This window comes from Pelophylax lessonae, assembly GCF_965119305.1.
Source record: "Pelophylax lessonae genome assembly, chromosome: 8".
Lineage (NCBI taxonomy): Eukaryota > Metazoa > Chordata > Amphibia > Anura > Ranidae > Pelophylax > Pelophylax lessonae.
Window position 1 is genome coordinate 149528839 of NC_138775.1, and position 26389 is coordinate 149555227.

Genomic DNA, 26389 nt, shown 5'->3' on the forward strand with positions numbered 1-26389 from the left:
GGGATTTCCCTTCACTTCCTGTCCCATAGCCAAGCAGGAAGTGAGAAGAAATCCCCTTTGGAAGATTTCCCCTTTATTACTTTTCTGGGGCCAACCCAAAAATAGAGATATTTTTTTACTTTCACTTTCAATGATAATGGTAAACAGCACAAGTAGAGAGGGTGAATCTCTTTAACGGGGATGCAGACAACAATAAACACTGACAAGCATTCAAATCCCTCTCCACTTTATCCAAAACTAAAAAAGTTTTGCCTTTAGTTATACTTTAAGCACCATTGCGCTTTGTAACCATATTAGACGAATTAAGGAAATATATGTCAAGTTATATGATATGATTTACTTTTTTAAAGGGACAGTACATATAAATACAAATTTAATTTATTTTTTTCTATCATTCTTATTCATTTCACTTTGTTACATGGTGAATTTGGCATGTATGAATTTTTGTTTAAGTACTACAGTATTACACTTTATGACCACATTAGATAATTTTAGAAGATTTGATTTATTTTGTGAATGGATGTACACATTGTAGAGCACTCTTTAACCGGTTGCCGACCGCCGCACGACTATATACTGCGGCGGTCAGCCCCAGCCAGGCAGAGTGACGTAGCGGTACGTCACTAGCCTTCGCCGCTCTGGCGCGCGCGCGCGCGCACCCGCGGTCCCGCCGATGACTCGATTGGGTTCAGAACCGATCAGTCATCAGGTCCAGGCCAATCATTTTTGGTCTGGACCTGTTGATCGGTCCTGCCCAATCAGATCTCCCTCTAAGCCTGTGAAATGTAAACACAGGCTTAGAGGAGATGTGCCCTCCCCTCCCAACGGTCTTTTTGGATCCAGCGTGAGAGGAGAGCACATCTAATTGTAAGTACAGCACCAAGCACGTACATACACAGTTAGATAGGCACATTTCACCCCCGATCGCCCCCCCAATTAACCCCTACAGCACCTGACACAACACACACTATATACAGCATATAGCATATACCTATATACCTGTATAAGTGTGATTTGTGAACAGGTGTAGCCCTTGCGACCCCCCCTTTTCCACTCAAATTACCCCCCACCCCCCCCTAATAAAGATTTAACCCACTGATCTCCCCTGACCCCCCCCCTGATCACCGCCGTTAACCCCTACACCCTCTGTCACATCAGCACTAATACAAACGCAATATACGGTGTTATTGTATTTTTGTATTAGTGTGATTGTGATCAGAATTAGCGCAGGCGACTAAGTTTCTGTCCCAAGAAGGTTTAGGGTCCCCGCCACCCGCCCAATAAAGATTTAAGCCCCTGACCCCCCCCTGATCACCCCTACACCCCCTGCCATAACACACACCGTATACAGTATATAGCATTTTGCTATATACCCGTATAAGTGTGATTTGTGGTCAGGTCTAGCGCTTGCGACCCCCTTTTTTCCACTTGAATTACCCGCCACCCCCCCCTAATAAAGATTTGAGCCCCTGATCTCCCCTGACCCCCCCCTGATCACCGCTAGTTAACCCCTACACCCTCTGTCACATCAGCACTAATACAAACGTAATATACTGTGTTTTTGTATTTTTGTATTAGTGTGATTGTGATCAGAATTAGCGCAGGCGACTAAGTTTGTGTCCCAAGGAGGTTTAGGGTCCCCGCCACCCGCCCAATAAAGATTTAATCCCCTGATCCCCCCCTGATCACCCCTACACCCCCTGCCACAACGCACACTGTATACAGTATATAGCATTTTCTATATACCCGTATAAGTGTGACTTGTGACCAGGTTTAGCGCTTGCCACCGTTCCTTTTATCCTTAGGATACCCGCCAGTCCCTTCCAATAAAGATTTAAACCCCTGATCCCCCCCTGATCACATCCCGTTAACCCCTACACCCTCTGTCACATTAGCACTAATACACACATAATATACTGTTTTTACTGTATTTTGTATTGGTGTCATTGTGACTTGAGGTTGCGCTAGCTAGCTAGTTTCTTTCCCAAAGGAGGTTTAGGGTCCCCGCCACCCCCCCCAGATCCCCGGCGCATAGTTTAGAAGTAACCCCTTGATTACCACACACGCACGCACGCACCTACACTTCCATTTCTAGTATAGTGTTTGAACAGATCAATATCTGATCTGATCAGAGCTATACTAGCGCCCCCATAGTTTAGGGTTCCCAAAACGCGGTGTTTGCACGATCAGCACTGATTCCTGCCAGCACCTGCGTTTAACCCTTTCACCCAGGTAAGTGTAGTAATCAATAGATTACTGTCACTTACAAAAAACACAAGACACAAAACCGCTGTGTTAGCAGAGTCAAGCCTGATCCCTGCTAGCATTAGCAGTTTTTTTGGTAGCGCTTGAAATAGTCTTCGACAACCAGGTGCTTTTATTACCTGTGAGTCGCATCACTGTACGGGTAAATTTAGTTACCAAAATGTCTAAACGTTCGTACAGTGATGAAGCTATTTACAGTATAATGACCATGTCAGGTGAGAGCGATGGGGAAGCCTCACCGGCAGAATCAGGGTCAGTATACGAACCAGATGACAGCAGCGGCTCCCTGACAGACAGCTCCGACGACAGATGGGTCCCTGTTAGACCCAGGCGTACCCGACCCCATTCTGGTGTTGTTGAAATGCAGGAATCGCAGGGTGCTCGTATGGAGCAGAGTGTGGGTACTAGTGCCGCTCATCCTTCTGGCGACCTGGCAAGCGCCAGCGGCCTAGTACAACCTGGACCTAGTACAACCAGCACTGCAGTAAGACCTGGTGACGTGGCGAGTCCCCTAAGTGCAGTTGAAGCTGGTGCGGTGGCTAGCACAAGTAGTGGCCCGCAGCCACCGCGTATTCGAAGACAGGCCCGTAGAGCCCATAGTGCCCTCCCTGATGCGCTGGCATATCCCAATTGGCAACCCACTGATTCTACAGCGCCAGTACTTCCCCCATTCACCGCCCAACCTGGAATCCACATGGAGACAGCTGGTTTTACGCCCCTGAACTTTTTTGAGCTGTTCTTCACGGAAGATCTTTTCAGATCTATTGTGGATCAATCAAATTTATATGCTCAACAATTTATCGCCGCCAACCCAAATTCGCACCTTGCCAGACGATTCGGCTGGAATCCTATAACGGTTTCCGAATTTAAGATCTTTCTGGGCCTTTCCCTCCACATGGGCATAACTAAACAAAGTGAATTGCGGCTATATTGGTCCACTAGCCCAGCTCACCATATGCGCATGTACTCTGCCTCCATGTCCAGGGGGAGATACGAGCAAATTCTGCGATTTATGCATTTCAGCGACAATGAAATCTGTCGTCCTCGGGGAGACCCTGCATACGATCGGCTCCACAAAATTCGGCCCCTCATAGACCACTTCAATCAGCGGTTTGCAGCCTTGTTTACCCCCGAACAAGTTGTCTGCATTGACGAGTCCCTGATTAAATTTACTGGCCGTCTTGCTATCAAACAGTACCTCCCCAGCAAGCGTGCCAGATACGGGGTCAAGTTGTATAAGCTCTGTGACAGGGCCACAGGCTATACAGTTAATTTCCGTGTCTATGAGGGAAAAGATAGCACTGTGGAGCCCCCGAACTGCCCAGACTACATAGGGAGCAGCGGTAAGATTGTTTGGGACTTGGTGTCACCCTTATCCGGAAAGGGGTACCATTTGTACGTGGACAATTTTTACACAAGCGTGCCACTATTTAGTCACCTGCTTGATTTACAAATTGGCGCATGTGGCACCGTGCGACCTAATCGCCGGGGCTTCCCCCAACGGCTTGTAAATTCCCGTCTTAGTCGGGGGGCGAGAGCCTGCTTGAAAACGGACAAATTACTTGCGGTGAAGTGGAAGGATACACGGGATGTTTATGTTCTGTCCTCCCTTCACGCAGACACGACAGTCCAAATCCCTACGGCAACTGGCGTTATGGAGAAACCCCTCTGTGTCCACGAATATAACCTTAACATGGGAGGGGTGGACCTTAACGACCAGCTTTTGGCGCCGTATTTAGTTGCCCGTAAAGCCAGACGCTGGTACAAAAAAGTGTCTGTTTACCTTTTCCAATTGGCTATGCTGAACGCCTTTGTCCTATACAGGGCGTCAGGACGAACTGGACCCTTCCGGGAATTCCAGGAAGCGGTCATCCTTGCCTACCTGTACCCAGGAGGCATGCCTGCCCAACTTCCCCTTCCAGATGCAGTGAGCCGGCTGCATGAGAGGCATTTTCCTTATGCCCTCCCGAGTACCCCTACCCAAATACGACCCCAAAGACGATGTCGTGTCTGTAGCAGGCGCGGATTTAGGCGTGACACCCGTTATTATTGCCCCAAATGTCCTGACCAACCTGGTCTCTGCATCGGGGAATGTTTTGAGCGCTACCATACACTAGTGGAGTATTAGTGTAGGGTACAGCACGACACAGTGTAGGGCACACAAACACAGGGTCTCGAAGGATGTTGGATGTCCATCGACATTTTGAGAGACCCAAGCTGGAAGAGAAGATCGCAGAAGATCGCACTCCCTCCCAAATCAAGAAATAAAGGAACAGTTAGAAAGTAAAATAAAAGGATCCAAAAACTGTTGTGGTGTCAGTAATTTTATATGTCCTTCTACTCCTTCCTACTATACTTTTTTCAATGTCCTTTGTTTGTTTTTTCATTCTTTTGTGACCTGTTTCTCTTGCAGGTAATTGTCGGCTACCACGCATTGATTTTATATATTCTGACACAAACAGCGTTTGCGCTCAGCATATATGGATACCTTTGCTGATAGCAGCTGTGGTGATTTTCTGATTTCAGCACTGCAGTTAAAATCTTATTTTGGTATACGTGGATAGCGCCGTGTATACCCATCATTAAATTCAGTGGGTGGTTGTTTGGGCGGTTAATGATGAGAATCCGAAAACTTTTGTTGTGTCAGTCATTTTATATGTCCTACTCTTCCTAATGTACTTTTTTTTAATGTACTTTGTTTGTTTTTTCATTCTTTTGTGACCTGTTTCTCTTGCAGGTAATTGTCGGCTACCACGCATTGATTTTATATATTCTGACACAAACAGCGTTTGCGCTCAGCATATATGGATACCTTTGCTGATAGCAGCTGTGGTGATTTTCTGATTTCAGCACTGCAGTTAAAATCTTATTTTGGTATACGTGGATAGCGCCGTGTATACCCATCATTAAATTCAGTGGGTGGTTGTTTGGGCGGTTAATGATGAGAATCCAAAAACTTTTGTTGTGTCAGTCATTTTATATGTCCTACTCTTCCTAATGTACTTTTTTTTAATGTACTTTGTTTGTTTTTTCATTCTTTTGTGACCTGTTTCTCTTGCAGGTACTCGTCGGCTACCACGCATTGATTTTATATATTCTGACACAAACAGCGTTTGCGCTCAGCATATATGGATACCTTTGCTGATAGCAGCTGTGGTGATTTTCTGATTTCAGCACTGCAGTTAAAATCCTATTTTGGTATACGTGGATAGTGTCGTGTATACCCATCATTAAATTCAGTGGGTGGTTGTTTGGGCGGTTAATGATGAGTAATACTACGCATTATTCCTGTGCTGATTTCTGATAGGTTCTCTTTTTTTCCGTTCAGCCCACAGGCTGCATGAAAAAAAAAAACCTATATGCCAAACAAGGACCAGCAATGTACTGGTACGTTGCTGGACTTTGAGTGGTTGTACCAGGATGATGCCTGCAGATTTAGGCATCATCTTGGTATCGTTTTTTACAGCCAGCGGTCGGCTAACATGTAAAAGCAATCCTAGCAGGTAATTGGCCGCTAGACTGCTTTTACATGCAGTGGGAGGGGTCTCCCCCCCCCCCACCGCCGCCTTCCGCAGCCTTCCGTGGTTTTTCTCGGGCTCTCCTGTCCCACCGGTTAACCCGAGAGTGCAGCCGGTGGTTCAGTTATCTAACCATAGAGCTAATTGAAGATTAGAATGGCTCCAATCATCTCTATGGCCTAAGATGCCGGAGGCTACGAGCATTTCATGACTTCTTTTTCGCCAGAAATAAACAGGGCCATTGGGAAATTGGGAAAGTATTTTATCACACCAATTTTGGCGTGGTCAGATACATTAAGGTCAGAGGAGAGATCTAGAGTATAAAAGACCCCAATTTTTTTAAAAAAGAGTACCTGTCACTACCGATTGCTATCATAGGGGATATCTAAATTCACTGTGATAACAATAAAAATGATTTAAAAAAAAAAAAATTAAAGGAAAGGTGTCAAAATAACATAAAAAAGCAAAAAAAAAAAAAAAAAAAATTGAGCCCCCCCCCTTTCCCCCCGTGCTTGCACGCAATGGCACACGCAAGCGTTGGTCTAGTGTCATATGTAAACCGCAATTTCAGCATGCATGTGAGGTATCGCCGCGATCGCCAGATCGAGTGCAGTAATTTTTGCAGTAGACCTCCTCTGTAAGTCTAAAGTGGTAACCTGTAGAGACTTTTAAAGTTTTTAAAAATGTACGTACGTTGTTGCCGCTGCGCAGGCGTGCGCAATTTTTAAAGCATGTCATGTCAGGTGTCTATGAACTCGGCATAAGATCATCTTTTAAATTTTACCAAAAAAATTGGAATTATATAGTGTATTTGTGCAATAAATTTTAAAAAAATGTATTTTTTTCGCAAAAATTGCGTTTGGAAAATCTGTGCGCAAATACCGTGTGACAAAAAAATTTGCAACATCCCCCATTTTATTCTATAGGGCCTCTGCTTTAAAGAAATATATAATGTTTGGGAGTTCAAAGTAATTTTCTAGTAAAAAAAAAATATTTTTTCATGTAAACAAAAAGGCACAGAAAAGGCTTGGTTTTCAAGTGGTTAGAAGAGTGGGTGATGTGTGGATAAGATTGAGCATAAAATGCCGGGACAGTTCAAACACCCCCCAAATGACCCCTTTTTGAAAAGTAGACACCCAAAGCTATTTGCTGAGAGGCATGGTGAGTCCATGGAATATTTTATATTTTACTACAAGTGTCGGGAAAATTATTATTTCTTTTTTTTTTGTTGTTTTTTTACAGAAAGTTGTCACTAAATGATATATTGCTCACACATGCCATGTGTATATGTGAAATGACACCCCAAAATACATTCTGCTGCTTCTCCTGAGTACAGGGATACCCCATGTGTGAGACTTTTTGGCAGCGTAGCTGTGTACGCGCCCCCGAAAACCAATCCACATCTTCAGGTTTTCTAATGGCGTAAATTGCTGATTTTACCCCTGACTACCTGTCACAGTTTCAGAGGCCCTGAAATTTCAAGATAGCACAAAACCCCCCCAAATGACCCCATTTTGCAAAGTAGACACTTCAAGCTATTGGCTGAGAAGCATGGTGAGTCCATGGAATAGTTTATATTTTGCCACAAGTTTCGGGAAAATAATTTTTTTTTTTTTTTAACACAAAGTTGTCAGTAAATGATATAATGCTCACGCATGCCATGGGTATATGTGAAATGACACCCCAAAATACATTCTGCTGCTTCTCCTGAGTACAGGGATACCCCATGTGTGAGACTTTTTTGCAGTCTAGCCGAGTACAGGACCCCGAAAACCAACCTCCACTTTCAGGCTTTCCAAGGGCGTAAATTGTTGATTTCACTCCTGACTACCTATCACAGTTTCGGAGGCCCTAAAATTCCAAGATAGCACAAAACCCCCCCAAATGACCCAATTTTGCAAAGTAGACACTCCAATCTATTTGCTGAGAGGCATGGTGAGTATTTTGCAGCTCTCATTTTTTTTGGAAAATGAAGAAAAAACAGGAAAATGCATTTTTTTTCCTCTTTTTTCAATTTCCAAAACTTTGTGACAAAAAGTGAGATCTGCAAAACACTCAACATGCCTCTCTGCAAATAGCTCAGGGTGTCTACTTTCCAAAATGGGGTCATTTGGGGGGGTTTTGTGCTATCTTGGAATTTTAGGGCCTCCGAAACTGTGATAGGTAGTCAGGAGTGAAATCAACAATTTACGCCCTTGGAAAGCCTGAAAGTGGAGGTTGGTTTTCGGGGTCCTGTACTCGGCTAGACTGCAAAAAAGTCTCACACATGGGGTATCCCTGTACTCAGGAGAAGCAGCAGAATGTATTTTGGGGTGTCATTTCACATATACCCATGGCATGTGTAAGCAATATATCATTTACTGACAGCTTTGTGTAAAAAAAAAATAAATATATATATATATATATATATATTTCCCGGAACTTGTGGCAAAATATAAAATATTCCATGGACTCACCATGCCTCTCAGCAAACAGCTTGGGGTGTCTACTTTCCAAAATGGGGTCATTTGGGGGGGTTTTGTGCTATCTTGGAATTTTAGGGCCTCCGAAACTGTGATAGGTAGTCAGGAGTGAAATCAACAATTTACGCCTTTGGAAAGCCTGAAAGTGGAGGTTGGTTTTCGGGGTCCTGTACTCGGCTAGACTGCAAAAAAGTCTCACACATGGGGTATCCCTGTACTCAGGAGAAGCAGCAGAATGTATTTTGGGGTGTCATTTCACATATACACATGGCATGTGTGAGCAATATATCATTTACTGACAGCTTTGTGTAAAAAAAAAAAAAAATATATATATATATATATATTTCCCGGAACTTGTGGCAAAATATAAAATATTCCATGGACTCACCATGCCTCTCAGCAAACAGCTTGGGGTGTCTACTTTCCAAAATGGGGTCATTTGGGGGGGTTTTGTGCTATCTTGGAATTTTAGGGCCTCCGAAACTGTGATAGGTAGTCAGGAGTGAAATCAACAATTTACGCCCTTGGAAAGCCTGAAAGTGGAGGTTGGTTTTCGGGGTCCTGTACTCGGCTAGACTGCAAAAAAGTCAAACACATGGGGTATCCCTGTACTCAGGAGAAGCAGCAGAATGTATTTTGGGGTGTCATTTCACATATACCCATGGCATGTGTGAGCAATATATCATTTACTGACAGCTTTGTGTAAAAAAAAAAATATATATATATATATATATATATATATATTTCCCGGAACTTGTGGCAAAATATAAAATATTCCATGGACTCACCATGCCTCTCAGCAAATAGCTTGGGGTGTCTACTTTCCAAAATGTGGTCATTTGGGGGGGTTTTGTGCTATCTTGGAATTTTAGGGCCTCCGAAACTGCGACAGGTAGTGCAGAGGTGACATGAACAATTTACGCCATTAGAAAACCTGAGAGTGTTGATTGGTTTTCGCGGTCCTGTACACAGCTAGGCTCCCAAAAAGTCTCACACATGGGGCATCCCCATACTCAGGAGAAGCGGCAGAATGTATTTTGGGGTGTCATTCCACATATACCCATGTCATGTGTGAGAAATTTATCTTTTAGTGACAACGATGTGTAAAAAAAAAAAATTAAAAAAAAAAATTGTAATTTTCCCGAAACTTGTGGCAAAATATAAAATATTCCATGGACTCACCATGCCTCTCAGCAAACAGCTTGGGGTGTCTACTTTCCAAAATGGGGTCATTTGGGGGGGTTTTGTGGTATCTTGACATTTCAGGGCCTCCTAAACCGTTATAGGTAGTGAGAAAATGCAATGAAAAATGTACGCCCTTTGAAATTCTGATGGTGGTGATTTGTTTTCCGGCTCCCGTACACAGCTACGCTCCCAAAAAGTCTCACATATGTGGTATCCCTGTACTCAGGAGAAGCAGCAGAATATATTTTGGGGTGTAATTACACATATACCCATGGCATGTGTGAGCAATATATCATTTCAATGACAACTTTGTGTAAAAAAAAAAAAATACATTTTTTTAGTCATTTTTCAAACACCTGTGACAAAAAAATAAAATATTCAATGAGCTCAACATGCCTCTCAGAACATTCCTTAGGATGTCTACTTTCCAAAAAGTGGTAGTTTGGGGGGGTTTTGTACTGCCCCGCCATTTTAGCACTTCATGAAATGAGATAGGCAGTCAGAAATTAAAGCTTCGTAAATTTCAGTATTTACACCATAGTTTGTAGACGCTATAACTTTTGCGCAAACCAATAAAAATACGCTCATTGATTTTTTTTTTGTCAAAGACATGTAGCTAAATATATTTTGGCCAAAAAAAATGACATAAATTGAGTATATTGGATATTTTTTAAAAGACAAAGTTGAAAATGTCATTTTTTTGCAAAATTTTCGCTCTTTTTTTATTAATATCGCAAAAAATAAAAAGCGCAGAGGTGATCAAATGCCACCAAAAGAAAGCTCTGTTTGTGGGAAAAAAAGGACGTAAATTTCGTTTAGGTACAGCATTGCATGACCGAGCAATTATCAGTTAAAGTCACGAAGTGCCAAGTTGAAAAAAGGGGTCTGGTCCTTTAGCAGCCAAATCCTCCGGGGCTTAAGTGGTTAAAAGAGATAATCCACATGTACTGAGTACAGCTGTCTAGTGCTACACCCAAATTGCAATACATATTTTTAGCCCTTTACTTAAAGGGGAAGTGCACAATACCTGCATGCATATCACACACCTATAATTGGACTGCACCACTTATACCTCTCTCTGTTCCTTTTTATATATTCCACCTCCGGCGGGGTATTGGGGTAAGGCATCAACCATATTACAGGTCCCTAGCGCAGAAAGTAATACTCATTTATTTGCAGCATAAGCCACTTTGATAGTTTGCTTCTTTAGAGGAATTTTAGAGAGAGAGAACAGGCAGATTTTATAGTAAAAAAGAGTGTCTATATCCTAAGATTCAGAACTGAAAAATCGCACAGACTTTTAGCACACATATAAGTCTTTCTTGGATAAGGAACAGGCACTTATTAATGTATTTTCAGGAGAATTAAGTTATACATGTTACAGAATTATTCCACAGATATTAAGTCTGTGTGAACCAGCTTCAATTTCTGAGCAATTAAGCAGATGTTTTGCATCTGCAAAAAAAAATGCATATTACAGCTTGAAATATAAAATTACTGTCTATTTGGTAAAATCTAAAAGAAAAAAAGTGTTCTTTTAGATTTAGACTTTACAGCTGCCCGATCACTTTTACAATTCCAAGAATGGCCACCACCCCCAGTGGTTCCTAGGCTTTCCTGTTCCTCCGGGGAGCTCGGAAGTGCGGTAAATGGTTGGTATTGCTTCACACAGAAGAGATGGAGGAACACACTTTCCCCAATTTGCTCTGTGCCTAATAAAGCCGGAAGTCCCAATGATTTTGTCTCTTCCACTTTCAAATCTGTCATTCCCTGACTGTTACAGATAGGGAAGCAGCTAATTAGGCATGATCTGTACTTGATTAGCTGGTTTGGTGGGCAGGGGAGGAATCTAAAAGCCACCTGATATCTCCATAAAGACTACCTGTCACCTGCCCAAAGCTATCAGATATGAGCTTGTAAGCCTGTTGTCACTTCCCACTATACTCCCATTGCTCACCTCCTCAACTTCAGATGCAATTAGTTGCTGAACAACCTTTTGCATCTGACTATTCTGTGCCAATTGGTGTGGCAACAGCAGAAGTAGCTGTGGATGATTTGTAGATGCAGCTGCCAATGACTTCAAGCTACTATAAGCCTGGAACACAGAACAAAAGGATGATGAAGGCTTGGATAGCCACTCCATCGACTCCTCCAATACTCTGACTGTATAGCATAGCTACTGCCGAAAAAATAAAGACACACACTCTCAACTTCTTGATGCTTTAACCTGACCACTGCTTTGGCCTGTGTGTTCTGGAGCACTTGTTACATATCCATTACTGTTGTACAGGATTTCATTATCCATGATTTCATTATGGATATATGATGCTTACATCTAATGCCAATTCAGTCTTACTACAACTTGTTACTTCTGTATTAATTCATGGTATAAACCACCTCCCTGTCTGTCTGTTGGGGCTAGTTAGTTTAGTCATTTAGATAGATCCCTCTATTCTGTTTCCTCAGTAAGCTGCTAGATTTCACAGCAGGCATAGGGCTGATAAGAATATTGTCTCTTTGTCTCTTTGCCTCTCATGACATTCTATGTACTGTGGAAAACTTCCCCTTTTTTATTGGGATCTTGGTCAAGCAAAATCTGCTGCTATAGTGAGTGAACAGTGAATAAAGCACGATTTGTATATTGTTGAGATTTTTGACTGTAGTTATACTGTATTGTATGGACTATGTATATTTTGCTTTATGTATACTTACAAGTGCAATTATTATTTTAGCGAATTGAACCTTGGAGTCTACCATCTATGGCATTTTTAATTTCCAATGTTTTTATTTAAGTTTTGTCAATAAGAAATAAATACTAAAGAACAAAAATACAGCATATCAATGACTGTTTACACAGTCATACACGTTTTTCATAGCAGAAAGAAATACATTGTCAATAACAATCCCTGAGTTCATCCACAACATGTTTAGGCTGTTGGAGAGTTTTCTCCCAGGAAATAGTGTTTTTTTTTTGTATTTTACCTGCAATACATCTATGTATTTTGAAACTGAGATTTTAATAACGATGGGGGTATCTGTTTACTTTGCAATTTATTATGGTGTGTTTGGGAGAGAAATGTGTGCTGAATCTACCTAAAGTTTGGGATTTACTCCAAATTTCTGAACAACTATGTAGTCCGAACTTAGGTTCAGACCGAACCAACAACTTATATTTACTCATTATTCAATGTATAAAATATTGCCTCACCTGCATACATTTAGATGTATCACATTGGATTTGCAAAAAAACATTCTAATAATGTACTGTAACTCCAATTCATATGAAAAGGCATAATGTGCATGTCAGAACTGCTATGCCTAATGCAAAAAGCTTCATAGCCCAATGGAAAAGGTATGAAACAGTTACAAAAGCAAGGATTTAAGGATTCTGGGTAACCTTTTATACAAAACAGTGCATATGTAGGTTACAATTATATAGACTAATAATTATTTAGAAGCTGGCATACATACCATACACATTTAGGTGAAAGATTCGATCATCTTCGCCTGCTAAATTGGTAGCTACGCATGTGTATTTTCCCATATCAGATCTTTGAACTTTTAAAATGGATAGTATTTCCCCATTTTCAATTTCTCTTTAAAAATTACAACAAAACGATTTTAATAAATATACTTTTTTGCTTTGTGCTTACAACTGTAAAGTATAACATTGGACAGCTGAAGAATTTCCACATGATATACAGTATTATAAAGCAGAATAATTATAACTAACTTTACCCTAGGGATGTTTCTCACCTGTTTGAGCAGTGTGGCACAATAAACAATTTTTAGTTTGCATGCAACAATCTGCTTAACTGTGGGCTGATCAGGACTTGAGATATATGATTATAGCCCTTCATAGTCTTATAGGCTTTATCAACTGTTGCAACTTGCAAGAGGGTGCCCATCACTTTTGTAAGCTCACCTAAATACTTCCCTTCATGTTCTCACTGCCTAAAACATGTTAAGATGACACAACTGAGCAATGAAATTACTTATTGTTCTGCTACCTTCTTATACTAGAAGTATTTAGCAACGTGTTAGATTGTTTCTAAATGGCTACACAGCTAAGCAAAATAGTACATTTTTCTATGCACCTGTACAGTATAGCTACGATACAATGTCACAATGTATTATTTCTGAAGGTGCATCTATTACCTGAAAACCTGTGATTTAGCTGTCTAAAAACAGTGAGGGTGTGTTTTAGTGTTGGAACCCTATAACAGATAATTATGTGCATAAAGTTATTGCAACTAGGCAACCCTGGTTGGCTGATCATAGAGCTAAATTGCCCCTTTGATTTGAAGCTACACCCAAGACCTAGACTCTAGCTCTAGATAACATTATATCACCACATAGGCTCAATACAGACACCAGGAAGAGCCTTCGGGGGGTAACTAACGATATACACTTACTATACATCCTATACTTATGCCTTGCATACTGGTGGAAACGGTGAATATTGATATTACTACTCTCCTTTCACTCTTGTTCACATGTTTTTCCCTGCTCCTCCTTACTTTTCTGTGTTCTTCCCCATCATCCTATAGGGAGAACATAACTGGTTGTATACTCTGGTTTTATCGCCTACACTATAGGCTACCCTTCCTTTGTTAGCACTAGAGACAAATCTCTTTTACCTTAGCCTACGGTTAATGTTAACATCTTTATAATTGACAGCATTTCTAAGGCGGAGGCCCGATTGGCCCTAACAGACCAAGTAGTCCTCATCCCCGGGACACAGATTGAGCCGTGTTCGGGAATGTAGACAAAACCATGCCTTGATATTTGTTTCGGGCACGCCCAGACTCCGCTAAGCATACATATGTCGATCTTATTTGGTTTTTGTTTTTTTTGTTTTTTCTTCCTCTATATATTTGTAACTGTAACAGTGACTGCTTGATATCTTTTTGGTATGTTGTATTTCTATTAATGAAAATCAATAAAAACATTTGAACAAAAAAAAGTAATTGCAACTAAAAGCCCACAGTACAGGGTTGACTAAATGTGACCCAGCAGGAAACCCATGTCTATTGTTAATAATAGTGTATCTGTTATCAATAAAAAAGAGAATTAAAAATCAACATTGCAAGCTTTAATATACTGTTATTTAAAAATCTTACCTGATGGTAAGGCGATCATCAGTGTTAATGAGTTGGCCATCCTTTGACCAATGGACCACTGGTGTTGGAACTCCTCTGCTCTTACACATAAGCTGTACATCATCATCTGGCAGAGCATTGATTTCATTGGGTGTTCCAGACCCAGTAATGCTAGGGGGAACTTCAAATAATTAGGGTATTTTAATATTGTATACACCCTAATAGAATACTTTGGTAAACCATACAAATAGGATGGAATGACTTGCCTTGAACAGCCAAGATTATGGTTTTGTGAGTGCTGCCTTCTATGTTTGATGCAAGACATGTGTAATTCCCACTGTCTGCCAGCTGAGCCCTGGTTATCTTCATAATACTTCCTCCGGAAAGAAAGAGTGTTTCCAAGGAATCTGAATAATCTATATAATGATGATATGGTAAGTTTTAAATGTAATTTTAAATCTTCTGCATTCACTCCAGTAATGCCAACTTTAAGTATTCTATAATAGTATGTAATCACACAGAGGGAGATTTACTAAAGCTGGTACACTCAGAATCGGATGCAGCTGTGCATATTAACCAATGAGCTTCTAACTTCAGATTGTTTTATTAGGATATGACAATAAAGCCTGAAAGGTAATTGATTACTATCACAAGTGTTTGTGACTCCACACCATCCCTGTTGTGACTCCACACCATCCCTGGTAAAGGCCACCCCCCCCCCCCAAAGCAAACAGCCTCTCAGCTGTGTGTATTTACATATATAATGTGTGTATATATATATATATATATATATATATATATATATATATATATATATATATATATATATATATATATATATATATATATATATATATATATATATAATGCAAGCTGTAACTGCTGACCTCTTCTTCTCAATGCTAGATGCCTTGCTGTCATACTAATCCAAAGGTTTCAAAACATTAAGTGTCACTAACCTAAAACTTGTAGAGAAATAAGAAACTACTATCACAAGTGTTTGTGACTCCACACCATCCCTGTTGTGACTCCACACCATCCCTGGTAAAGGCCACCCCCCCCCCCCCCCAAAGCAAACAGCCTCTCAGCTGTGTGTATTTACATATATAATGTGTGTGTATATATATATATATATATATATATATATATATATATATATATATATATATATATATATATATATATATATATATATATATATATATATATATATATATATATATATGTATATATATATATATATATATATATATATATATATATATATAATGCAAGCTGTAACTGCTGACCTCTTCTTCTCAATGCTAGATGCCTTGCTGTCATGCTAATCCAAAGGTTTCAAAACATTAAGTGTCACTAACCTAAAACTTGTAGAGAAATAAGAAACTACATTTTTTTCTCAGCATCATTTAGCTGCTTTTTTTTACGACTCAGAAAGTATTGTAGCCAGGCACAGCCAGGCTTCATAGTGTATGCAAATCAACACTGTCACAGACCATTTTTGTAGTGCCAGACCCGAGAGAACTTCCATACAAAAAAATCATGCTTAAGATCAATGTCCACCATTGGAGAATTAGTACACAATTAGCAAAATAATGCTTACTTATAGGATTTCCATCCTTAAGCCAGGTCATTGTTGGAAGGGGTATGCCATAAGCATTGCAATGCAAGGTAACAGAGTTTTCAATGATTCCATTATGATATTCCACTTGGGGACCTTGTATACTGGGAGGTACTGAAAAAAAGATTATTCCAAAACATTTGAAAATGAATTCCAATGCAATAAATGTAAGCATTACCTAAAATCAAATAGCCCCATGATATTGACATCTTAAAAATCAAGGCAATAAAATTGCCATCAACAGAAGATATGCTGTATGTAATATACAGTATCTCACAAAAGTGAGTACATGCCTCACATTTCTGTAAATAATTTATGATATCTTTTCATGTGACAACACTGAAGAAATTACACTTTGCTACAATGTAAAGTAGTGAATGTACAGCTTGTATAACAGTGTAAATTTGCTGTCCCCTCAGAATAACTCAACACACAGCCATTAATGTTTAAACCGCTGGCAACAAAAGTTAGTACACCCCTAAGAAAAAATGTCCAAATTGGGCCCAATTACACCCCCCCCCTGGTGTCATGTGACTTGTTAGTGTTACAAGGTCTCAGGTGTGAATGGGGACTCGGGAGCAGGTGTGTTAAATTTGGTGTTATCGCTCTCACTTTCTCACACTGGTCACTGGAAGTTCAACATGGCACCTCATGGCAAAGAACTCTCTGAGGATCTGAAAAAAATAATTGTTGCTCTACATAAAGATGGCCTAGGCTATAAGAAAATTGCCAAGGCTCTGAAACTGAGCTGCAGCACGGTGGCCAAGACCATACAATTTTTTTTTAACAGGACAGGTTCCACCCAGAAAAGGCCTTGCCATGGTTGACCAAACAAGTTGAGTGCACATGCTCAGCGTCATATCCAGAGGTTGTCTTTAGGAAATAGATGTATGAGTGCTGCCAGAGGTTGAAGGGGTGGGGGGTCAGCCTTTCAGTGCTCAGACCATGCACACTGCATCAAATTGGTCTGCATGGGTGTCGTCCCAGAAGGAAGCCTCTTTTAAACATGATGAACAAGAAAGCCAGAAAACAGTGTGCTGAAGACAAGCAGACTAAGGACATGGATTACTGGAACCATGTCCTGTGGTCTGATGAGACCAAGATAAACTTACTTGGTTCAGATGGTGTCAAGTGTGTGTGTGGTGGCAACCAGGTGAGGAGTACAAAGACAAGTGTGTCTTGCCTACAGTCAAGCATGGTTGTGGGAGTGTCATGGTCTGGGACTGCATAAGTGCTGCCAACACTGGGGAGCTACAGTTCATTGAGGGAACATGGTGAATGCCAACATGTACTGTGACATATTGAAGCAGAGCACAATCCCCTCCCTTTGGAGACTGGACCACAGGGCAGTATTCCAATATGATAACTACCCCAAACACACCTCCAAGATGACCACTGTCTTGCTAAAGAAGCTGAGAGTAAAGGTGATGAACTGGCCAAGCATGTCTCCAGACTTAAACCCTATTGAGAATCTGTGGGGCATCCTCAAACAGAAGGTGGAGGAGTGCAAGGTCTATAACATCCACCAGCTCCGTGATGCCTTCATGGAGGAGTGGAAGAGGACTCCAGTGGCAACCTGTGAAGCTCTGGTGAACTCCATGCCCAAGAGAGTTAAGGCAGTGCTGGAAAATAATGGTGGCCACACAAAATATTAACACTTTGGGCCCAATTTGGACATTTCCTCTTAGGGGTATACTCACTTTTGTTGCCAGCGGTTTATACATTAGTGGCTGTGTGCTGATTTATTTTGAGGGGACAGCAAATTTACACTGTTATACAAGCTGTGCACTCACTACTTTACATTGTAGCAAAGTGTCATTTCTTTAGCGTTGTCACATGAAAAGATATAATAAAATATTTACAAAAATGTAAGGGGTGTACTCACTTTTGTGAGATACTGTATGATATATGATATTTCAATCTAAACTACGGTGTAACAGGTATGGAACCCCCCCAGAAATGTACTTTAGGATTCCTGGTCTATGAGGAATACCTTTGAGCTCAGCTGCATAGATGCTCCACTCATGACAGCTAAAGATATTGTAATCAGTAAAGACTATTGCATACTGCAAGCATTCTAAGAGCAATCCATTTGAAGGATACTATAAAGCAATCAACCATTACTAGTTGTTTGAAGAGTGGTTACTACAAGAAGAACTTTTGATCTGTAGTTCCACACCTTTCCATTTTAATACACAGGACTCAAATTAAAAGGTGTATCCAAATTGGCAAAAGGTTTTCCATAGAATTTTAGACTGAATTTTAATTAGTAACCCTGTACCTATAGGCTAAATTGTTAAAGTGATACAGTTTGCTGGTTTCTTAATTTCCCTCCCCGTCATCATAGAAAATCTAATGCAGACAGTACTCACACATTACTTTAAAAGGACACTAATGGTGTATTTTGAGTGATTACTGTTTCTGTACTGTTTATATTGTAGCATACCATAAGCATGCTTGTTTCACCATTTGTAGAATTGTGGATTTGAAAAGTTACTAGAGGGATATCTGTTTTTCAATAAAATTATTCAGACTTGTTGTATAACAACTGTAATGATCTTTTTTTTTTTTTTCACAATTTTAAACTTTATTCAGAAAATTAGAAAAGTCATACAAAGTGCAAACAATGGTAAAGTGCTTTGGATATAAAGCAAAAGAAACTTTTCAGTAACAATTAACAACAAACATGTGTAGGTACAATGTACAATACATTTTGAGAAGTGCATGGGTCATGGGTTTTTTAAGTATGGAGAAGACGATTACCATACTTCATCTATATCAGAGCACATAGTCCTGATTGCATAAGATGTGCAATTATCAGGTAATGTGGTTACTGTTCTTATGGAAGCGAGAAGGGTGGACCTAAGTGTTGGTCCATCCAAAATATGATAGAAGACAAATAGAGACAGAAGAGGGTGAGGAAAGAAGATAGAAGAGAAAGTAAGGTAGATAGAGTGGTAATGATCTTATGATCTTAGAATGTGAACCCTAAATATGACTGCCCCTGTAGGTATAACATTACAAACTGCTCATGGATGTATACTTTTTTGTTGTTGTCTATTTTTTTTCTAGCTAGCATGACATTGTGCTGGGTACCACATTTGTACATTGCCCTTCCCATGTGCATTTTTCCCTTTTTGCTATATCAAACAGGCCAGAGTGGCTGCCATATTTTGGATTTGGTGCAGACACACACTGAAAATCCTGAGCTGCCTTGTACAGGCAATTTGTGGGCTTCCTGGATATTGCTGACTTTAGGGAGTATAGTGATGCCTCCAGCTGAGCCTTCTCTCTGTGAATTTGCTATATATATTCCATAGTTTGGAAACCCAGATAGTTTAGTGTTAGGGATCACACTTACCACAGGTACATTGAAGTTTCCACATGTATTTTCAAATGTAGGCTACTAAAACCTTTGTTGAGTTGTCAAAAGAGTTTTGTTTTTTTGTTTTTTTTTCTGGTCAGCTTGAAAGTATGCATTAGGCCGCTTTTGTACAGTTTTTTATATACTGTATGTATATATATATATATATATACACATATATATATATATATATATATATATATATATATATATATATATATATATATATATATATATACACACATATATATACACACATATATATACACACAAAGACTATAGTAGCCCTTAATACATTTGTGTAGATTCACTCACCATAAACATTCACTAAAAATTTCTTCTTGTCTTCCCCAGCAACATTCGTTGCTACACATTCATATTCACCAGTATCAGATACCTGAAACATATTTAAAGAGTTATTTAATATAATTTACATGGCACAAACAAATAAAAAATATTTATTAAATGCACTGCATTTTTGTGAAAATAGGAAAAGTATATTAAGCATTCAAAATGTACTGTATATGGACTGTAATCTTAAAAACAAAAAAACAACTGCCACTTTCTTTCCACTTTTCACATATTTCAGTGTTTAGGTTTAATAATTAAAAAAACAGATACGTTTTCTCTTTCTCTGGTCCCTACCTGAACATTCTTAATCTTCATTATTTGTCCTTCATCCATAATCATGTAATTTGTGGATTCCAAGAGCATTTGACCATTTTTATACCAGCTAATGACACTAGGTGGGACAGAATTTGTAAAGCATTCAAGTGACGCAGATGTAGCAATGTTAATGTTCACCTCAGTACTAGAATCTCTGCCACCACCTATGATGGTGGGTGGAACTGAAATAACAGAAATAATTATAGTCAATATTTTCCTGACTTATTCTTATTTTTGTATCTATTGTGCATAATATAATTACAAAAACACACCAAAAATACTAAGGTAGAATGTCTTCTTGCTTTCACCGGCTTGATTGATGGCCACACATACATATTCACCAGCATCTGTCAGTTTCGTCTGAGGAATCTGCAAAACTCGACCACCTAAAATAAATATAGTATTGATTACAAGGAGAATCAGTGCTCTAAATATAATTATACCTTTAGTTCAGTTGTGTATTAATCTGAATGCCAATATTCATTTTCAGATTAGGTCAAGTGGTCTTAAATCTATCTTTATACGAAATATATTAAGGAATAAACATTAATATGAAGGATTCAGTATGTATGCCTGTTCTCCCAGACAGGAAGACAATGGGCTAACATGAGCTTAGCAGAAGGAACACACCTCATATTTGTGTTGAATAATGATGTTCACTAATAGCTTAAACAACAGAAATGGCATTTGACACTTACCATGCTCTGAAAAATGTTGCTAGCCCACTTATGTTATACAGACAGTCAGGGACTAGTATGGCGAGATCTCACTTTAAAATTGCATTCGTAGCTCCATATAAGACCATGTTTGCTACAATGATGTTTTACTTTGCATACTTGATTATCCTTTCATAAAGTGCTAATAGACTATAACAATATCCACCTGGAACCTAAAGCACTGTTTTTCCACATATAAGTCATTTTCCATATTTTAAGTCAAACCTAAATATTTAAAATAAGACACTTAACTACCTTAGCTTAGCCATCTTAGCTTAGCTCCATTGTCTCATGCTCTGTTGTACATCTAAATGACACATGTTTTGAATTTGGTTAGGTGCAACTTAGTGCCGTGTCAATTCTTTACTATTCTGTGATTTTGAAGACTAATGAACAAATGAAATATATACAGAGACATGCTGATACATAATTACTATTCCTCAAAATAATGAACACAAAAAAGTTGTATAAAACTGACAAAAATATGACAAATAAGCTGAAGAGGATTAAAAACAGAAGAAAGAGCTAAGGTTTTTTATGTTAAGTAGAAACTACATTTTCTGCTGTCCAGCTACAGCATTAAAATCAGAATGATGGATCAAGGCATCTTCAATTGCTGTTATATCTTTCTGAGCCACATCTTACATCAAATGCTTAAAGCAAGCAATAATAACTCATGAATTTCTTCAATTGAAAATGGGTGAACTTCTACCATTGACTTTAAATAACTTTCCTAGTTATCACTAACACAAGACAAATATTATTATTAATATTAAATATGATACAGGATTTATATAGCATCGACAGTTCATGCATCACTTTACAACTTGAGGGTAGACAGTACAACTACAATACTCTTTAATACAGGAGGAATCAGAGGGCCCTGCTCGTTAGAGCTTAAAATCTAAGAGGGAGGGTCAAGAGATGCATGAGGTAATAACTGTGGGGGGGATGTGCTGATGGAGAAAAAAAATGTACAGTTGTAAGGGGGGGGCCAGATAGGCTTCTCTGAAGAGATGTGCTTTCAGGATCATCTGAAAGTGGACAGAGTAGGAGATAGTCAGACAGATTGGGGTAGAACATTCCAGAGGATGAGAGAGGATCGGTAGATGTTCTAAACTGAGATATTGATTGTATTTAACCTCAGTCCATCATGAATTGAGCAATATGGATTCCCCACAACACAAAAAACTGAACAATGTCCTAATCTGGTAGGGACCTTGTTCTATGGAGTGGCTGGGGAAGGCATTGAAAAAAAATTATGGATCAAAATCACTTGCAAAAACCACATTTAGGTCACCAATTTAAATTACTAGGGGTTTATTAAGTTTATGAACTCCAATACTAGCACAGTGGAAATTCTTAAAGTATTGCCCTTTTAGTTTTTGTTAGATTAAAGCCTTGATTCCCTGAAGACTTATTTTACCTCATTCAACAAGTGAAAAGTTCTAGACTGCATATGTTACTGTTTAAGGAAACGTGTGTCTCTTGACTGACAAAACAAAAACCTTTATTATTATTATTTTCCAAAATGTCACATAATTACTGTTCAACAGAAGAATAATTTATAATCAAGATAATGTTCCATAAAAGCAAAGTCTTTTTTTATCAAGATGTGTAAAATTACAATTTGTTCTAATGGTCAAGTAAAGACATCAGACAACTTAGCTAGCATCATCATTACAGGGTTCTTAAACTAGCAGTTGTAATGATGAATAGTTATGCTGTAGTGTAAATACTATGGTCATTTCCCTACAAGTCCACCTGGATTTTATAAATAAAGGGGTATCTTTGAAGGAATTGTAAAGTCTCAAGGTTTTGCACCTTAATGCATTCTTGGTTGCAGCTGCCCCCCAGACCCCCTATTATTCTTACCTGAACCCAAACGTTCCAACAACGAGCACAAGCCCAGCAGCTCCAGCCGCTGTCTCGGGTCCTCATTGGATAAATTGATAGCAGCAGGAGCCATTGGCTCCTGCTGCTATCAAGTGTGTTACAAGGTCTCAGGTGTGAATGGGGAGCAGTTGTGTTAAATTTGGTATTATCGCTCTCACTCGCTCATACTGGTCACTGGAAGTTCAACATGGCTCTTCATGGCAAAGAACTATCTGAAGATCTGAGATCTGAAGATGGCGTAGGCTATAAGAAGATTGCCAGAAACTGAGCTGCAGTATGATAGCCAAGACCATACAGTGATTTAACAGGACAGGTTCCACTCAGAACAGGCCTCGCCATGTTTGACTAAAAAAGTTTAGTGCATGTGCTCAGCATCATATCCAGAGGTTGTCTTTGGGAAATAGACGTATGAGTGTGGCCAGCATTGCTGCAGAGTTTGAAGGGGTGAGGGGGGGGTGGGGGTCAGCCTGTCAGTGCTCAGACCATACACCACACACTGCATCAAATTGGTGTGCATGGCTGTCATCCCACCAGAAGAAAGCCTCTCCTAAAGATGATGAACAAGAAAACCCGCAAACAGTTTGCTGAAGACAAGCAGACTAAGGACATGGATTACTGGAACCATGTCATGTGGTCTGATGAGACCAAGATAAATTTATTTGGTTCAGATGGTGTCAAGCGTGTGTGGCAGCAACCAGGTGAGGAGTACAAAGACAAGTGTGTCTTGCCTACAGTCAAGCATGGTGGTGTCATGGTCTGGGGCTGCATGAGTGCTGCCGGCACTTGGGAGCTACAGTTCATTGAGGGAACCATGAATGCCACAATGTACAGTGACATACTGAAGCAGAGCATGATCCCCTCCCTTTGGAGACTGGGCTGCAGGGCATTATTCTAACATAATAATGACCCCAATATCTGCCAATATTGAGTGAAAAACCCACAAAAAACAATACATGAAAAAATCACAATGTCATCACACTTGTGGAAGTGTACTGATTGGGTTCTGAGTTAGTATTGTGGATACATAGAAACATAGCGCTAATACTTCTATTATATATGTGAGTTTGTTTTTTTGTTTTTTTTTTTATAAACGTAATATTGAATTTAAACTGTTGAGAGCATGTGGCTCTTATTTTCTCTTTTCTCATACATGCAATGTTCTGAGGTGATACTTAAAGAGAGGTGACAGAATTTGACAACTGCATTGCTTTCATGATGGTTGTAACATCAATGCAAAATATGACTACTCAATAAATGGGGTTTATGGCTCTCTGGTAAGCCTTCACATGTGGACCAGCTGAGCACTTTGGAAGATTACTTTTTGTCCCTCACATTGTGACACAGAAGGACTTTGTTGTGATTATTTCACAGACTGTTTTTTTTTTGTTGGCGTTTTTCACATAAAATTGGCACAGATATTTACTATCATTTTTGAATGTGCATATTATCGTATTTGGATTAGTGCAACACTTGTTTTCAAGTTTAATGTTTATGTATATAATATATCTAATATTGTGCAAGCTGCTTTTCCTTAATGTAATCTTTATTGTGCCCTCAAGAGAGGTTTAATTTGACTTTCTATGGTCTAGAATTGACAAAGCACTTCTTGCTTTTTAACTGAGACAAATATAAAGAAATCCTTGAATGTTTTTTTTTTTTTTCTTCCAAACAAATGGTGATAGTTTGCGCGAAATGACTGAAAACCCACTATTCGAAAGATGAGGTGGCAAACTCTTTAAAGTAGACATTTGTTCTATAGAAAACGATAAGCATACTATAGCTCAGTGGTTCCCAACTCCGGTCCTCGGGACCCACCAACAGGCCAGGTTTGCAAGATAACTAAATTACATCACAGGTGATCTAATTTGCTGCTTAGTGATTGCAGTATTCTAGTCTGCATCCCCCAAGGTAATACTTAAAATCTGGCCTGTTAGTGGGTCCCGAGGACCGGAATTGAGAACCACTGTTATAGCTAATGCTAAAGCTCAAGTTTTATGGATTTTTACCTGGGACAATTAATAGATGCTTGCTAGGAGTAAGGACATCGCCATCCCTTATCCAGTTTATTGCAGGTGGTGGAAATCCAGTTACATCACATGACAAGGAGATGAAATCATTCTCTATGGCAGTAACATTTTCGAAAGCGTCCCCTGTGACTTTGGGGGGAACTGCAACAAAAAATGGGAAGAATTACAGAGCATATATAATTAAACATTTGTTTTAGAACTATTACAGAAGTCTATATTCTTCCAAATAATTTTTGGGTGAGAGTAGCAACTCCAACGATTGTGTTTTTGTCTTAATTTACTTCTTTAAAAGACACCTGTACGGAGAAAGTATACTAGCTACTAGGGATGATCGAACGGTTCGGGTCGACCATCGGTTCGACCCGAACATTGACTGTTCGAGGTTCGGCCGAATTTAGAACTTTTTGCTGAAAAAGTTCGGAATTCGGCAACCAGAACCGACCAAAATGCAATGGGACAGGAAATGGGCTTTAAAAGCCCATGATTGGACCAGAACCATTAGTAAAAGCCAATTTAGGGGGCAGGAGAATGCTAGGAATGTGATTGGAGTGACAAGGGGTTCCAGAGGCCAATCATTAGTGAATACGCCCCCCAGTATATAAGATAGCCCCGCCAAATTCCTAGCATTGTAATACAGGGACGTGGAAGAGAGTGAAAGCAGTTCTGTTACTTCTGCTTCAAAAGTGTCATTTAGCAATTATTAGTGTGAGGAAAGGGATATCTAGTGTAGTTAGGGTACTATTTTCCACTTTAGTTAGCTTCAAAAATCTAGTTTCTGTAGGGAAAGTGTCAAGTGCCAGGGTGACCGTAGTGTAGTGTAGGGTGAACTGACACTGACTGCTATGGCAGGGTGACCAAACCCTTCCATTTCAGGGTGACCGCTATAGAGAAAAGATCGTTTCTCTTAGGTGACTTATAGAACAGGGATATGGCTTCTCGCCGGTCAGCCTGCTTTTTGCTGCAGGCGTTTATAGGGCTTTTTTGAGGACATGTTTGGAGTCAGGCATGGCATCTGAACTTGTGTATAGGGGTATATATACACACACATGTATGCATATATACACCTGCACATATATAGGTGTGAAAATAGCAGAACACTATGCTTGCGCTAATGAAATAATTAACAGGCATATGGCTCCGCTCCTATCACACCTATATGTGTGTATGTGTATAATACATATAAGTGTGTGTGTATATATACCCCTATACAGAAGTTCAGATGTTTTGTCTGCCTCCGAAGACCCCAAAAAAACGCCTGCTCCAAAAAAAAAAACGCCCAGGTGTGTTATTGCAGGCGTTTTTTTGGGCATTTTTTTGGGGTCTTTCGAGTCAGGCATGACATCTGAACTTGTGTATAGGGGTATATATACACACACATGTATGTATATATACACCTATACATATATAGGTGTGAAAATAGCAGAACACTATGCTTGCGCTAATGAAATAATTAACAGGCATATGGCTCCGCTCCTATCACACCTATATATGTGTATTTATACATACATGTGTGTCTATATATACCCCTATACAGAAGTTCAGATGTTTTGCCTGCCTCCAAAGACCC

At 39.6% G+C, this 26389-nt stretch overlaps 1 protein-coding gene across 1 annotated transcript in view; it reads right to left on the bottom strand.

The window, feature by feature from the left end:
• Positions 1–26389, bottom strand: part of HMCN1 (hemicentin 1) — a 452754-nt gene that overhangs the window by 162187 nt on the left and 264178 nt on the right. Inside the window, exons 58-65 of the mRNA XM_082265585.1 lie at positions 24802–24963; positions 20456–20569; positions 20163–20365; positions 19833–19914; positions 16136–16267; positions 14799–14948; positions 14554–14713; positions 12902–13026 (exon numbers count right to left, since the gene is read on the bottom strand). Of these exons, the coding sequence (XP_082121711.1) occupies positions 12902–13026; positions 14554–14713; positions 14799–14948; positions 16136–16267; positions 19833–19914; positions 20163–20365; positions 20456–20569; positions 24802–24963 (1128 nt within the window). The remainder of the gene's footprint in view (positions 1–12901; positions 13027–14553; positions 14714–14798; positions 14949–16135; positions 16268–19832; positions 19915–20162; positions 20366–20455; positions 20570–24801; positions 24964–26389) is intronic.